Source organism: Salvelinus sp. IW2-2015, linkage group LG5 (assembly GCF_002910315.2).
Source record: "Salvelinus sp. IW2-2015 linkage group LG5, ASM291031v2, whole genome shotgun sequence".
NCBI classification, from domain to species: domain Eukaryota; kingdom Metazoa; phylum Chordata; class Actinopteri; order Salmoniformes; family Salmonidae; genus Salvelinus; species Salvelinus sp. IW2-2015.
The window spans coordinates 31869257-31885283 of NC_036844.1; the positions used below are offsets into that span (position 1 = coordinate 31869257).

At 42.1% G+C, this 16027-nt stretch overlaps 1 protein-coding gene and 1 long non-coding RNA gene across 2 annotated transcripts in view; one reads left to right on the forward strand and one right to left on the reverse strand.

Moving 5' to 3' along the window:
- LOC139027782 (uncharacterized) overlaps positions 1 to 16027 on the reverse strand; it is a 663342-nt gene that overhangs the window by 429838 nt on the left and 217477 nt on the right. The gene's annotated exons all lie outside the window — the stretch shown is intronic.
- The window catches only part of nrxn2a (neurexin 2a), a 365106-nt gene that overhangs the window by 55270 nt on the left and 293809 nt on the right, over positions 1 to 16027 (forward strand). Inside the window, 1 exon segment of the mRNA XM_070443705.1 lies at positions 4309 to 6317. Coding sequence (XP_070299806.1) covers positions 5597 to 6317 — 721 coding nt within the window. The 5' untranslated portion in view covers positions 4309 to 5596.

Here is a 16027-nt window from a genome sequence, read left to right on the forward strand (position 1 = left end):
CCCCCCTCCAGCTTTACAACATAAGAAGCCTGACCCACGTCCGCCTGGTTCACTCGCCCTGGTTTTCCTCAGGAGTCCTCCTCTCACACAATACAAACATGTCGAGCATCACATCCAACCTCCATACACTCCAACAAAATAAAATCAAGACATAAGCCTTAATCTTCTCCTTTGAGCTGTGAAACCCCAGGCTGCCTCTGAAATGGCACCTATTCCCCATATATGAACTATGCATTTCAGAGCAAGCCTGGTTCCCCCACCATCACCCAGCCTCCTGTGTGTTCAGTGAGTTAGTGAGCCCTGATGCAACATCGGGAGTCAGAGTAACGTTCAGAAGTGAAGGGCAGGGGAGAGAGCTGCTCTGTACCTGCATCGCACCACTCTGACACATCTGAGAGGATAGCTGTGCTTTCCTCACAAACACAGCCACAGTCCGAGTGAGAGAAATATTATGCACTGTATTCAGACTGTATTCAGACACATAGAGTGGGTTGCAGGACAATGATTTGTCTTTGTATTCCTGCTAGGTCATTTAACATTCCCTTGCACAAAAGGCTGTTTGTGTAATTGAATTGTTAATAAGCTCAAGTTTTTAAATCCTTTTATAATTGTTGGTGTTACAAATGCCACTCGTAAATGTAGTTAAGTCTGGTCTCTGGTGTCTGATAGATCATTTGCATTAGTGCTGCATTGCATATACGCTGTCCTAACCTCTCAGAGATTATCCAGCTGTCCTCACACCTCTCCTTCAGAGACGGAGAATTATCCAGCCCTGTCCTCACACTACCTCTCCTCTCAGAGACGGAGATTATCCAGCTGTCTCACACCTCTCCTCTCAGAGACGGAGAATTATCCAGCCTGTCCTCACACCTCTCCTCTCAGAGACGGAGAATTATCCAGCCTGTCCTCACACTCTCCTCTCAGAGACGGAGAATTATCCAGCCTGTCCTCACACCTCTCCTCTCAGAGACGGAGAATTATCCAGCCTGTCCTCACACCTCTCCTCTCAGAGACGGAGAATTATCCAGCCTGTCCTCACACCTCTCCTCTCAGAGACGGAGAATTATCCAGCCTGTCCTCACACTCTCCTCTCAGAGACGGAGAATTATCCAGCCTGTCCTCACACCTCTCCTCTCAGAGACGGAGAATTACCGCCTGTCCTCACACCTCTCCTCTCAGAGACGGAGAATTATCCAGCCTGTCCTCACACCCTCTCCTCTCAGAGACGGAGAATTATCCAGCCTGTCCTCACACCTCTCCCTCTCAGAGACGGAGAATTATCCAGCCTGTCCTCACACACTCTCCTCTCAGAGACGGAGAATTATCCAGCCTGTCCTCACACCTCTCCTCTCAGAGACGGAGAATTATCCAGCCTGTCCTCAACACCTCTCCTCTCAGAGACGGAGAATTATCCAGCCTGTCATCACACCTCTCCTCTCTCAGAGACGGAAATTATCCAGCTCAAAGCCGGTCCTGGAGAGAGAGGATCTTCCCTGGACTGTAAACGGAACAGTTTGGGCTCTAAGCCCAGCTTCATCCCTGTTGTCTAGCTAGGAGGACAGCTGTTTGATGGTGCTGGGCTTCGTGCTTGGTCTGATTTGGAGCCTTCTGTGTGGAGATACCTCAGGCTAGCAACAAGTAAATATTGTTTTATATCCATAACATAACAAATGCAAGGGATTGCTGATGTTTTGGTTTTAGTCCTTCTGCTGTAACCCCTATCTGCACTCTCTTTATTTATTCAGTGTCTTTGATTCTGCAATCGATTGGTATCAATGACCCCTGTTTTTGAAATGGGTGTGTTACCAAGTTATTTGTAGATAAATCAACTGAGGCGGTCACAAGGCCTTTTCTTTTTTCAAGTGACGATTCAACATGCAAGCGTCCTGGGCTGTTTCATTGTCCTCAAGAGCTGTGAGATTTGTGTTCCGCAGGACATAATGCCTCCGTCCAAACTGGCCACAGCAATTCAGCAGGTAATCCAAAGGCACTTAGCTTCTTTGATTCTGCAGTGGCTTTCCTGGAGGCAGACATACACTGATTTGTCTGAAAAGACATGCAATCTTTAGCACTTTCTGGTTTGGTTGATGAGAGAGGTGAATAGAACTGTTTTTAATCAAGATGATTTGATTCAGTTTATTAGATGGAGCAGTGAGGGGAACCTGGAACTACGGCTTCACGCTGGCTTATTGACTATAATTGTGTTATTTGAAAGTGGGTCTTTTTTTATTATATTAAAGGAGCAATCTGCAGTTGCTACATCCATTGTTGCACTTAGAAATTAATGATATGTACCCYTTGATTCTTGAAAAATATAGTGTATAGCCTCATGAGCTTAGTTCAACTGCCYTACCCTATCAGAACCCCAAATATAGTTGCTTGTATGTTTGTAAACAAAGTAAATGTAAACAAACACTAAATAGCTTCAAAACATGGTTAACTTTACATTTCATATCATGGATGGTGAATCATATTTCTATGAACTTGAGAGTGTTTGCATTGGTCCAGCCCCAACCTTTAGCTTTTTACTGAAACAATAGGGACAGGGAAAAGAGTTTGTTATTGTGTGTACTGTTGTTCTCAACAATTGTTTTCATGTTGATATTGTCATTTTGGTGCATACATGAAAGGGGAATGTTTCACCTTCCTCTCTTTATCTATTTCTTAGCAGATAACTGACGGGACTTGACTGTTATTCTCATTTATGCAAGAGAATTGCTGTTGGAATTTACATTCAAGGACACAGAAGCACTGGAAAGTGATAACAGCAGAGCCATCCTGATGAAGCTAATCTGAGAGCACTGTACATTTGACACTTTCTCCCTTATGTCACCCAGTGTTTCTGACGTTTGAGAAAAGTTACAGCACGCAATGGTAATCTTGCTAAAAATACATTTCATATTTGATTAGATGCACCAAAATGAACACAGCAATCTGCTCTCTCTCCCCTCTCTCGCTGTTTCTCTCGTTTCTCTCTCGCTCTTTCTCTTTCTCTCTCTCCGTCAACATACTATCCATAGTGATATCAACGAAGCTTCCAAACCCTATTGACGTGATCGAGAAGCCCAGAGTCCCATCCTACCCTCCAAGCCTCCATTGCTCTCTAACTAAAGCAACCTTTCCTCCCGTGCCTCTCTGGGTTCTCTTCTGTGTCTGCCAGGGGACTAATAAATAATGCATTGCAATAGTAAAGTCTCGCTCTCTCTCTCTCACTCGCTRTTCTTTTCTTTCTTTTTATGTGTCATATTTTAATAATTTGTTTTAATGTCATTATTTAATTATTTGATTTACATAGCTTCAGAACATAAAAAAACATACATGTATATAATAACATGAGTTATTATATACTCAACAAAAATATAAACGCAAAATGCAACAATTTCAAAGATTTTACTGAGTTACAGTTCATATGAGGAATTCAGTCAATTTAAATAAATTCATTKGATCCTAATCTATGGTTTTCACATGACTGGGAATACAGATATGCATCTGTTTGTCACAGATACATAAAAAAATGGGCCTCATAATTGGCCTCAGGATCTCATCACGGTATTTCTGTCCATTCAAATTGCCATAGATAAAATGCAATTGTGTACATTGTCCATAGCTTATGCCTGCTCATGCCATAACCCCACCACCACCATGTGGCACTYTGTTCACAACAGTGACATCAGGAAACCACTCGCCCACACGATGCCGTACACATGGTCTGCGGTTGTGAGGCCGGTTGGAAGTACTGCCAAATTTTCTAGGTGGTTTATGGTAGAGAAATTAACTTTCAATTATCCCTCAACAGCTCTGGTGGACATTCCTGCCATGCCAATTGCACWCTTCCTCAATCTTGCCCCATCTATGGCATTGTGTTTTGTGACAAAAATGCTAATTTTGGTGGCCTTTTATTGTCCCCAGCACAAGGTGCACCTGTGTAATGATCATGCTGTTTAATCAGTTTCTTGATATGCCACACTTGTTACTGAGAAATGCTCAGTAACAGGGATGTAAACAAATTTGTGCACAAAATTTGAGAGAAATAAGCTTTGTGCATATGGAACATTTCAGGGATATTTTATTTCAGCTCATTAAACATGGGASCAACACTTTACATGTTGGGTTTATATTTTTGTTCAGTGTAAAATGATAAAGCTTACATTTTTATAATGTATTATGTTATGTCATTATTTTGGTTATATGATTATGTAACTTCAGTAGATTAGAAAGCTCCAGCGGCAGGAGTTTTAATATGATGCTAAGCTGTCAATTATCTTTTATTTCTCTCCAAATAACATAGTCTTCTTGTGTGTGTTCCAGAGCAATGGGACACTGAGGAAGATGGCGCTTGCACCTGTTTCTGCTTGGCTCTGTGCCTAGCTAACTCCTGGAGACTGGACTGGACTGCAGCTGGAAGGAGGCCAGGATATTTGGTTGATGAGGGAGGGGAAGAGGAACAGAGAACCTTGAATTAGTTTTGTCCTTTTTCTGACCCAACTACCTCACTTCAACATTCTGCAACAATCACCACTTCACTTGGTTTTGTAAATGTACTAGTTCCTAGACTCCTAGACGTATGTGCTATTTCCTAGATTCCTAAACCTAGGCTATGTGCTTTGTTTGCTATGATTCCCTAAAAACCAGGCTATTTGCTAATTCCTAGATTCCCTAAACCAAGGGCTATGTGCTAGTTGCTAGATTTCCGTAACCAAGGCTATTTGCTAGTTCCTAGATTCCTAAACCTAAGCTATATGCTAGTTCCTAGATTTCTAAACCTAGGCTATATGCTAGTTCCTAGATTCCTAAACCTAGCTATGTGCTATTTCCTAGATTCCTAAACCACTAGGCTATTGTGCTGTTGCTAGATTCCTTAACCTTAGGATATGTGCTTGTTGCTAGATTTCCTTAACCTAGGATATGTGCTAGTTTGCTAGATTCCCTAAACCAAGGCTATGTGCTAGTTGCTAGATTCCGTAAACCAAGACTATTTGCTAGTTTCCTAGATTCCTAAACCTAGGCTATGTGCTAGTTCCTAGATTCCTAAACCTAGGCTATATGCTAGTTCCTAGATTCCTAAACCTAGGTTATATGCTAGTTCCTAGATTCCTAAACCTAGGCTATATGCTAGTTCCTAGATTCCTAAACCTAGGCTATATGCTAGTTCCTAGATTCCTAAACCTAGGCTATAGCATTCCCTAGATTCCTTAAACTAGGCTATATGCTAGTTCCTAGATTCCTAAACCTAGGCTATATGCTCGTTCCTAAATTCCTAAGTGTAGGCTACAGTATGTGCTAGTTCCTAATTCTTAAATGTTTAGTGCTAGTTCCTAGATTCCAAAACATATGGATTCTATGATATCACCAGAACGTTATTGTAGCTGGTTCTCTGGATAATAGGTGACACAATTCCCAATTTTTCCACTCAATGGAGAGGCTAAGAAGAAAATCAGGATAGAGAAGCAAAGAGAAGAATTTGAGTCATATTATTGCTGTACACTTTAGGGAAAACACAACAGTGTAGACTGGAGCTCATTTCGGCCTCTCTCTCAGCGGTAGTGGATTAAWAGCAACGAGACCTAGTTGGAGGGATTAGAGTCAGAAGTGGAAGATGATAAGCAGACAGGGGAGGTGTGAAGTTCGGGCCGTGTGGCCCCTGCTATTGACTGGGCTGCTGTTGACAGTCATGGTCACGGCCTTGGAGTACGAGGGAGTCCCTGGTCAGTGGGCGCGGTARGGCCGCTGGGAAGCCAAGGCCACAGGCCAGCTGAGCTTCGCTCTGAAGACCAACATCAGCAAGGCCCTGGTGCTCTACCTGGACGACGGAGGGAACTGTGACTTCCTGGAGCTTCTGATCGCAGACGGCCGGCTGCATCTTCGCTTCACCATCCACTGTGCAGAGCCGGCCTCCCTGCACACGGAGACTCGTGTCAACGACCAGCGCTGGCACCGCGTGCTGCTCACCCGTAACTACAAAGAGACCAGCCTGGTGGTGGACAACGAGGACAAGGTGGCCGAGGTCAAGTCCAAGAGGAGTGAGATGGTGGTGGCCAGTGACCTTTACGTAGGCGGCATCTCGCCAGACGTGCGCCTATCTGCCCTCACGTCCAGCACCGTCAAATACGAGCCACCCTTCCAGGGCCTGATCGCCAACCTGAAGCTGGGGGAGACCCTCCCCGTGCTCCTGGATGGCCAGAGTGTTCAGAATGATTTGGAATACCTGTGCATTAAACAGAACCCCTGCAGCAACAGAGGCCTCTGCTCCATCCACCAGGGAGAGGTCCTCTGTGACTGCACCGACACTGGATACAAGGGAAAGTACTGCCATGAAGGTGAGCCAAATACAAACTGAGCTGAATGAGTTATTGGAAAGGGCCTGTTTTTCCATTTGAATGCCTTAGCAGTAAAACTGATTGCTTTGTGAAGTTAAATGATGGTTTTTGAGGGATTCCTTTGGGTTTTACTTGTAATTCTGAGCCATTATCTGAACAGATTTTCATTTTAATAAATTATTTGTGGGAGAGTTCTGTTTATCTACATTTCAGCACAGCTTGACGCTCTGTTTCTGAATGCTTAGGGGGTTTGACTGAGATTGTTGGATAGGCGGTTGATTATGATGACGTTTTGTCTGAGTTTAGCTAGGCCCACGTAACTCATTTGTGGATGACTGTTTCATGGCTAAAGGGAAATAAGCAAATCTACAAGCCTCCACCCAGACATTTTGTTCTATTGCTACCACTCACATATACTGCAGGGTGGAAACCTCACTCTAGTAGAGTAATGGCGTTACCATTCATCATTCTAAAACCATGCTGTTACCTGATACTAGATATCTGCTACCATAGGAACAGAATACTGTAGCAGTTTGCAACAGAATGACATTTCAGCAATAGGCTGGATGCTCACCTCAGAGGGATCAATACACCCAGGGCTAACTGGTTCCATGGCCATGGCTGTCATCCACTGCCTGCATCAGGTTTAGACCCTTCCCCCACTACCTCCACACTTCCCTMTGTGTTCTGATTCACAGAGGGCTTCTGTGTGAGCTTATACTGCACCTTTTTTTTACATTTCTAAATAGAGACATACAGTAGAATACCAATGTGGTATCACACTTTGACTGCAGACAATATTTGTCACCTAGAATATAAAATCAGGCACGCCAAAAGCTCAGAGAGATAAAAGATAAGAGGACATGATAAAAAATATGACTTATAAGAAATTTACAAATAATACATTTGTGACCGACCGGCTCGATTCGGTCTTCCGTAGCAAAATTTGAAATTGTGTTTTTTACATTGGATAAAAGTAGAGACTCGGAGCTAGAAAATGCATACACTACAGTTGAGGAACAATGGGAAAGTAATTCTGCTTTGAAAGTTAAGAAACTTGTAACCTCACTTTTGAGAAAATTGCCTTTGAATGTTTTTGTACACCTACTGGAGACCTCTTCTTTGTCTACACCCATTCAGCATCGTTCACACCCTCTTAAGCTTTAGCCGCACCCATATCTTTAAGGGTTGATCCGAGTGTTCTGGCGTAACAACAGCAGTCAAGCACCCAAGCTAACTGGCTAGCTAGCTTGATAGCTACTTCCAGACACAAATGAGAGAACTGCTCACTCTGACCATTTTACTCACCCTAACAGAGCTGGTTAGGCTGTTTTTCTGTTGTCCAGTTGCAGTTGGTGACTGCAACTGTGCTGCTGGCAACAATTTACACTTTTTTGCCAACGTTTACTGACACCGGACATATTCAACGGGTTTTGAGCATTCGTAAATTTGTCAGTTACTCTGCACTCTGGCACACTCAGATGAGAGTGCTCTGAAATCGGAGTAGATAGCAAATTTACCAGCTACGTCTATCAACAGTTGTCGCAGTGACATCATTAACATTCTATTGAAACGGTTACTTGCATAGTGGAGTTTTTTGTTAAGACATTTAGCTAGCTAACTAAACAATGAACCATAATCCCAACTCATAATGTTACTACCCTTCATGAATCTGCAGGTAGCTAACCAACCAGGTTCAATGTTAGCTAGGCTATAACTAGCAAAGCAAATGGCTCTGAGATACGAATAATATTACTACACAGATCATACACGTAATGTTAGCTAGCTGACCTAACAGCAGTCAAGCACCCAAGCTAACTGGCTAACGTTGGCTAGCTTGCTAGCTACTTCCAGACACAAATGAGAGAAGAGATCAGTATGACCATTTTACTCGCCCTATTGAAATGGATACTTGCATAGTGGAGTCTTATTAAGACATATAGCTAGCTAGCTAAACAAGGAACCATAATCCAAACTCATGAATCTGCAGGTAGCTAACCAACCAGGTTCATCATTAGGCTATAACAAGCAAAGCAAATGCTTCTGAAATACGAATAGTATTACTACAAAGATCATACACGTAACGTTAGCTAGCGATCCAACCAGCTAATGTTAACTAGCTAGTGTCACGAACCGGCTCAAAGCCCGTAACAAAAGGGAGACAACGTGGAGATAAGGAATAARAAAACAGTTTATTTAATAAATATATAACTAAGTACAATATACAATGGTGTGTGTAATCAGTAATCAGTAGTGTAAGTGAGTGTTTAGCATGCATGAATGTGATAATGCAGGGTGTTGAAAGGTGCCAAAGCAAACAACCAAAAACCACCAAGATACACAACAAAATCTATCAAGGTGTCTGCATGGAGAGAGTCTCCTCCATGAATGGGGAAGTGGTGTATTTATCCTGGGACACACTGGACCCAGGTGTTTCCCATGTAGCTGACGACCCTCCCAACTCCGCCAACCGGCATCCTAATAAGGAAACAAGAACAAAGAGAGAATACGGCAGACAGAGCGGGAGGGTCGTCACACTAGATAACAGTACGCTTAACTTGAAATGAAAACGACTTTCTGACAAAATTAGAAACGTGTAATATCTGAAAATGTAGCTAGCTAGACTATCTTACCCGTATACATGGATGGACGCTTCTCCCTCTCTCACGGATGCCATGGTTGCCATTAGTTTGAAGACGTAATCCGGAGACAGGTGTCTTCTCCATCTCCTTAGCTATCATGCTCTAATTCCACTGATTTCAAAACAGTCCTCCAGAAAGTGGAGAGAAATGCAGTTCTACTATCGCGATATATATATTTTTTAAATGCTGCGTTAGAGACGATTACCTACACATACTGACCAGCTCAAATAGACAGAAGCGTGCTAAATGGCAGACCAATCTGAACTCATCTCTCTGCATGTCCAGACCACTCATTATCTCAGCCAATCATGGCTAGCGGGAAGGTTGCTGACRTTTTCTGTGGTTAAACCAATTAGGCTCGTAATTTGACAATTTTATTCATATTTACAGATGGCATACAAGTTCCAGAAGGTATTTCTGCCAAAAAACATATTTCGATTATTTTTTAAAGTAGGACATACTCATAGTTTCCTGAAACGAGTCACATATAGTTACAGTTGAAGTCAGAAGTTTACATACACCTTAGCCAAATACATTTAAACTCAGTTTTTCACAATTCCCGACATTTAATCCAAGTAAAACCTGTCTTAGGTCAGTTAGGATCACAACTTTATTTTAAGAATGTGAAATGTCAGAATAATAGTAGAGAGAATGATGTATTTCAGCTTTTATTTCTTTCATCATATTCCCAGTGGGTCAGAAGTTTACATAGACTAAATTAGTATTTGGTAGCATTGTCTTTAAATTGTTTCACTTGGGTCAAATGTTTCGGGTAGCCTTCCACAAGCTTCCCACAATAAGTTGGGTGAATTTTGGCCCATTCCTCCTGACAGAGCTGGTGTAACTGAGTCAGGTTTGTAGGCCTCCTTGCTCACACAAGCTTTTTCAGTTCTACCCACACATTTTCTATAGGATTTGTTGTCCTTAAACAATTTTCCCTTCCGCATGAAGTGCACCAGTCCCTCCTGCAGCAAAGCACCCCCACAACATGATGCTGCCACCCCCGTGCTTCACGGTTGAGATGGTGTTCTTCGGCTTGTAAGCATCCCCCTTTTTCCTCCAAACTGGCCAAACAGTTCTATTTTTGTTTCATCAAACCAGAAGACATTTCTCCAAAAAGTACAATCTTTGTCCCCATGTGCAGTTGCAAACCGTAGTCTGGCTTTTTTATGGCGGTTTTGGAGCAGTGGCTTCTTCCTTGCTGATCGGCCTGTCAGGTTATGTTCTTCACAAGATCCTTTGCTGTTGTTCTGGGATTGATTTGTACTTTTCGCACCAAAGTACGTTCATCTCTAGGAGACAGAACTCGTCTCCTTCCTGAGCGGTATGACACTGCGTGGTCCCATGGTGTTTACTTGCGTACTGTTGCTTGTACAGATGAACGTGGTACCTTCAGGTGTTTGGAAATTGCTCCCAAGGATGAACCAGACTTGGGGAGGTCAACAAAAAATTTTCTGAGGTCTTGGCTGATTTCTTTTGATTTTCCCATGATGTCAAGCAAAGAGGCAATGAGTTTGAAGGTAGGCCTTGAAATACATCCACAGGTACACCTCCAATAGACTCAAATGTTGTCAATTAGCCTATCAGAAGCGTCTAAAGCAGTGACATAATTTTCTGAAATTTTCCAAGCTGTTTAAAGGCACAGTCAACTTAGTGTATGTAAACTTCTGACCCACTGGAATTGTGATACAGTGAAATAATCTGTCTGTAAACAATTGTTGGAAAAATAACTTGTTATGCACAAAGTAGATGTCCTAACTGACTTGCCAAAACTCTAGTTTGTTAACAAGCAATTTGTGGAGTGGTTGAAAAACTAGTTTTAATGACTCCAACCTAAGTGTATGTGAACTTTCGACTTCAACTGTATCTGCTGAATTCCGACAGAGCGCAAAGGGGCAAAGATTTGGAATTTGTAGCCATTCCAAGACCACGCATCGGTCAAGAAATCACATGGCCACGTGGTCAGTACAGAGCTTCATTGGTCCAGTCATCTCTCTCAGGTGTATCTGGACTACCTTTTACCCCCAGAGCCTAGAGGAGCGTCAAAGTCMATTACAGCGCTCCTCACCAGAGAGAAGAATTAGGCCAGGGACATAAATCAGTCTGGTGTACGCACGTCTCCCTCTGACACACGCCTCATTTGCCAGCCAATCCAGGGAATGSGAATACACTCATGTACTCTGATGCACATGTACATGGAGAATCTGTAGGCCTGCTCTGCTCTCATTCAAATCAACTCATTCTGCTATCCATCCCTCTGATGCACTGCTGGCCTTGCCCTACTGACATTTGAAACCGTTTTGTGTCTCCTGACATGGAAGCTATGTAGGAAACTCTGTTTTGTATTTTTTACAGTGCCTATTATTTAGTGTTCATACCCCTTGACTTATTCCACATGTTGTGTTATAGCCTGAATTCAAAATGTATTTATATATGGTTTTCTCAACCATCTACACACAATGCCCCATAATGACAGTGAAAACATGTTTTACAATTTGTTTTTCTCTCACATTTATTGAAAATGAAATACAGAAATATATTTTTTACATAAGTATTCACACCCCTGACTGAATACTTTGTAGAAGAACCTTTGGCGGAGATTACAGCTTTGAGTCGTTTTGGGTATGTCTGTATCAGCTTTGAGTCGTCTTGGGTATGTCTGTATCAGCTTTGCACATCTGGATTTTGGGATTTTCTCCTTTTCTTCCTTGCAGAGTTTCACAAGCTCTGTTAAGTTAGATGGGGAGRGGCGGTGAACAGCGATCTTTAAGTCTTTCCACAGATTTTCAATGGTATTCAAGTCTGGGCTTTTGCTCTGCCACTCAAGGACTTTCACACACTGGTTCTGAAGCCAAGCCAGCATTGTTTTAGCTGTATGCTTGGGGTCATTGTCCTGTTGGAATGTAAATCTTCACCCCAGTCTAAGGGTGTTTGCACTCTGAAGCAGGCTCTCATCAAGGATTTGCCTGTATTTGGCTCCATTCATTGTTCCCTCTATCCTTACCAGTCTCCCAGTCCGTGCCACTGAAAAGCATCCCCATAGCATGATGCTGCCACCACCATGCCTTATGGTAGGGATGGTGTTAGACAGGTGATGAGCTGTGCCTGGTTTTCTCTAAACATAGTGCTTTGCATTCTGGCCAAAGAGTAATTTTTTTGTATTATCAGACCACATAATCTTTTGCCTTATGCTCTGTCTGTCACGTGCCTATTTGCAAACTCCAATCGTGATGTAATTTGCCTTTTTCTCAGGAGTGGCTTCCATCAGGACACTCTCCCATAAAGTTCAGATTGGTGAAAAGCTGTAGACTGTTGTCCTTTTGGCAGGTTCTCCCTTCTCAGTCAAGTAACTCTGTAGTTCTGTTAGAGTGGTCATTGGGTTCTTGATCACCTATCTGACCAAGGTCCTTCTTGCCCGTGTTAGTTAGACGGCCAGCTCTAGGCAGTTTGGCTAGTTCCATATATTGTCTATTTCCCAATGATGGAGACCACTGTGCTCTTGGAAACTTTCAACACTATAGAAGTTGTTTTATACCCTTCCCCAGATATGTGCCTCATCACAGTTCTCTCAGAGATCTACGGATAGTTCTTTGGACTTCATGGTATAGTTTCTGCTCTGACATGTACTCTCAACTGTGGGATCTTCTATAGACATTTGTTTCGTTAAAAATATATAATGTCCAAACAATTGAATTGGCCACAAGTGGACTCCAATGAAGTTGTTGTGACATCCCAAGGATGATCAAAGGAAATGTGATGCACCTGAGCTCAATTTGGAGTGTCATAGCAAAGGGGTGTGAATACTTATGTACATTAGTTATTTATGTATTTCATTTTAATAAATGTGCAAAAGGAATATCTAATAACATGTTTTCACTTTGTCATTATGGGGTATTGTATGTAAATAGTGAGAGAGAAAAAATATATTTAATCAATTTTGAATTCAYGCTGTAGCACAAGAAAATGTGGTATAAGTCAAGGGGTATGAATACTTTCTGAAGGCACTGTATGMTATGAGTAGGGGTCTGAGTTTTACACGGATGTAGTATTCACAAACTGTTGCTGTTATAGAGGTTACCRGACAGAGCCAATCTTCGGCACTGCAGTCTAAATTGTAGAGAGCAGACATCAGTAGAGTACATCATTATGAGGCGTATAAGATGGTTAACAAGTGAATTGTTACCCCAATGATTAACTTGAAGGGATTTGGAATYTATTGTGTCTTTAAGTAATGTAGTTGGTTGTCCTCACACGGGACACCATTAATGTTGGGCATTGTCCTCACACCAGATGTGTTTTGTCATATAGTAGTWTTTATTGTTATGTAGCACTTTATTTTAAAATAGTTATGACAGTAACTTAAACCCATGTCCTGTCCTGCTCTCGCCCGATTGTTCTTAGAGACATGGTTGAGGAAAAAGCAAGCTCTCTAGAGAAGCTTTCCTAGTTTAAACACATACGTGGGTATGTGTATAGCATTCATCTCATTCAATGAAAGCTATTCGGTGTGTCTCAAAAGTCACTTTGAATTGAATATGTTATCTGTGTCTACACATTGGGTGTTGTGTTTGCTCAAGGTCATTCAGTATTAYATACTGTCTTTGTCTGCCTGCAGGAGATGAATCTAAATGTCATTTTTCATTTCAATAAAAAAGCAATTTATTGGAGCATGGAAGGGTTGATTTTACAACCAACAAAGATGACCCAGTTGTTAGTTGTTATAGCCTGACTCCTCTATGGAAAAATGTGTTCAGTATACGTACAGACCAGGGTGGTGAGTTTGATTAGTTGAATAATCTCCTGGTTTAAAAAGTTTTCTGGATATTTTTGTGCCATGTAGCATTGATCAAAGTGTCCAACCAAATCCCATGTTTTTGATTTATTCAATATGGTTGAACGGCATAGAAACAGCTCACCAGGGGTCACTGATTGTCAGAAACAGCTCACCAGGGCTCACTGATTGTCAGAAACAGCTCACCAGGGCTCACTGATTGTCAGAAACAGCTCACCAGGGGTCACTGATTGTCAGAAACAGCTCACCAGGGGTCACTGATTGTCAGAAACAGCTCACCAGGGCTCACTGATTGTCAGAAACAGCTCACCAGGGGTCACTGATTGTCATGCATATTGTCTCTAGTAGTCGACGCGAGACACCCATCCAAACAAATCACTAGTCACAAACCTTTGTCCCTCGTTTGTATCAACTTTATTGGCCCTTCCTCTTTTTTAAATGTTAAGAAATCAATAACACAAGTAACATGGTATTGGCCCAGCTTGAACCCTACATTTGGAACACTTGTAGTTGCCTTCAAGCTCTTTCAAATGTTCTTCTAGCCATAATGAGTTTTACAGTGACAGAGAAATAGCTTGTTAACGTTAAATTGCCTCTGGCAGTTTAAGCTATAACTGGCATTCAACTCCATCGTGGCCTTTACTATTGTGCCAAGTTTCAAGCCAAAGCTAACAAGTGAAGATTAAAAGATATACGGACCTCTCCACATATTTCTTCAACATTTGCCTGGCTGGGTCTGTTGGTTGTATTCAACCCTATCTTTTCCATTAACTCAGTGTATCTCACTTCTTGTCAAGCTGCCACCACCGTCATATGTTACATTTATTCTGCCAACTCTCACTATTCCATAAAGCTGCATACTGTATTTCACTTCTATGAGCTGCACACATCAATTGGATTACAATTAGAAAGCAGGACTAATGCCTCTGTCTGTCATATTGTTGAAGGCTTGGACGGAACACAAAACCCTGTTGTCCTTTAAGGAATCTGGATTCTAGCCCTATAATTTTGTTTAGCTGAGTCCTAGGGGTTTCATTTGCTCAGGACTTAATCATTCTAGCTATTTATGGATTTGTTTTTTCAGAACAGAAGACTGTTAGCATTAGTTTGACCACATTCAGTGCAGGTTATTTATCAGAAACCTTGTAACTGAGTTATCAGTTTGTCATATCTATTTTCTGGATGAATGAAAGTTAAGCTCTGGACTGATAAATGTGGAGTATCAGGAACTTTAAAGGTTACATGGAACCTCGAAGTCACTTTTGATCCTGTAACTCTGTAGTTTAGTTTCACCAATATAAGTCATTTTGACCCATATAAGATGTTGCCATGTTGAGGCAGATCAGTCATTGTGCTGGGACATCAACTCACCTGTATCTGAACTCTCATCACTGGGACCCTGTGCACTCTCATGATTTATAYTGACAGTTGGCCGTGCTCCGTAATATGCTCACGCACAGAGAGGTTGTCTTTTCACTGTTTGGAAGACAGTATATACAGTGTGGCTTGATTCTCTCTGAATATTTTCTTCTTCCTTTCAAGTGAGATTACACAGCCACATTTATTCCATTTTTATCTATCACAATTTGGGGAAATTGAATTTACCTTCCTCAAGCTGTAGTGAATGAAAATGAATTTCTCTCTGAATACATTTCATTTTCCCATTCAATCCAATCCGTTGGTCTTTAAACCAGTAAGTGATGTTGGCATTCATATAGCCTCTTTAAGGGCTAGCAGCATAGATTCCTTTGAGCCCCAGGATCTTGACACAACGCATTGCTCTTAGCCTCTTTCCCCTCATTATCACGATGGCATCGCAGTCTCCAACAAGGAAGTGGAACTGTGACTCACCCATCACCAAAGCACTGCCTTGACTCCCACCTTCCCTCCTCTGACAACTCTGACATCCGCCCCGCAGACACTTATTGCTTGGCAATCTGGGGCTTTCCATGCTTCATTACACACTAGGTCTGTGTGAGGCTGTGTGTTGCCGTCTGTAGGTTCCTGTCGTCACAGGGGAATTGAGCTGATGTGGTCTCGGATCTCTGTGGCCACTACTTCAGAGGCATTGCTAATCAACTACCAGGGGTGAATGGTGGTAAAAGTAATGTGGAATTTAAACTGTTGGGCCTCTTCCAAACCGTTGAGAGACTGTATCAGGTTTCCACTCTCCTGCCGTTAGGGGATCATTTATTTCATAATTTCTTCCATTTATGTTCCCACAGAGAACTTTATGTTGGGACCTTATAACTTACAATATTTCCACAAAGAGAGAG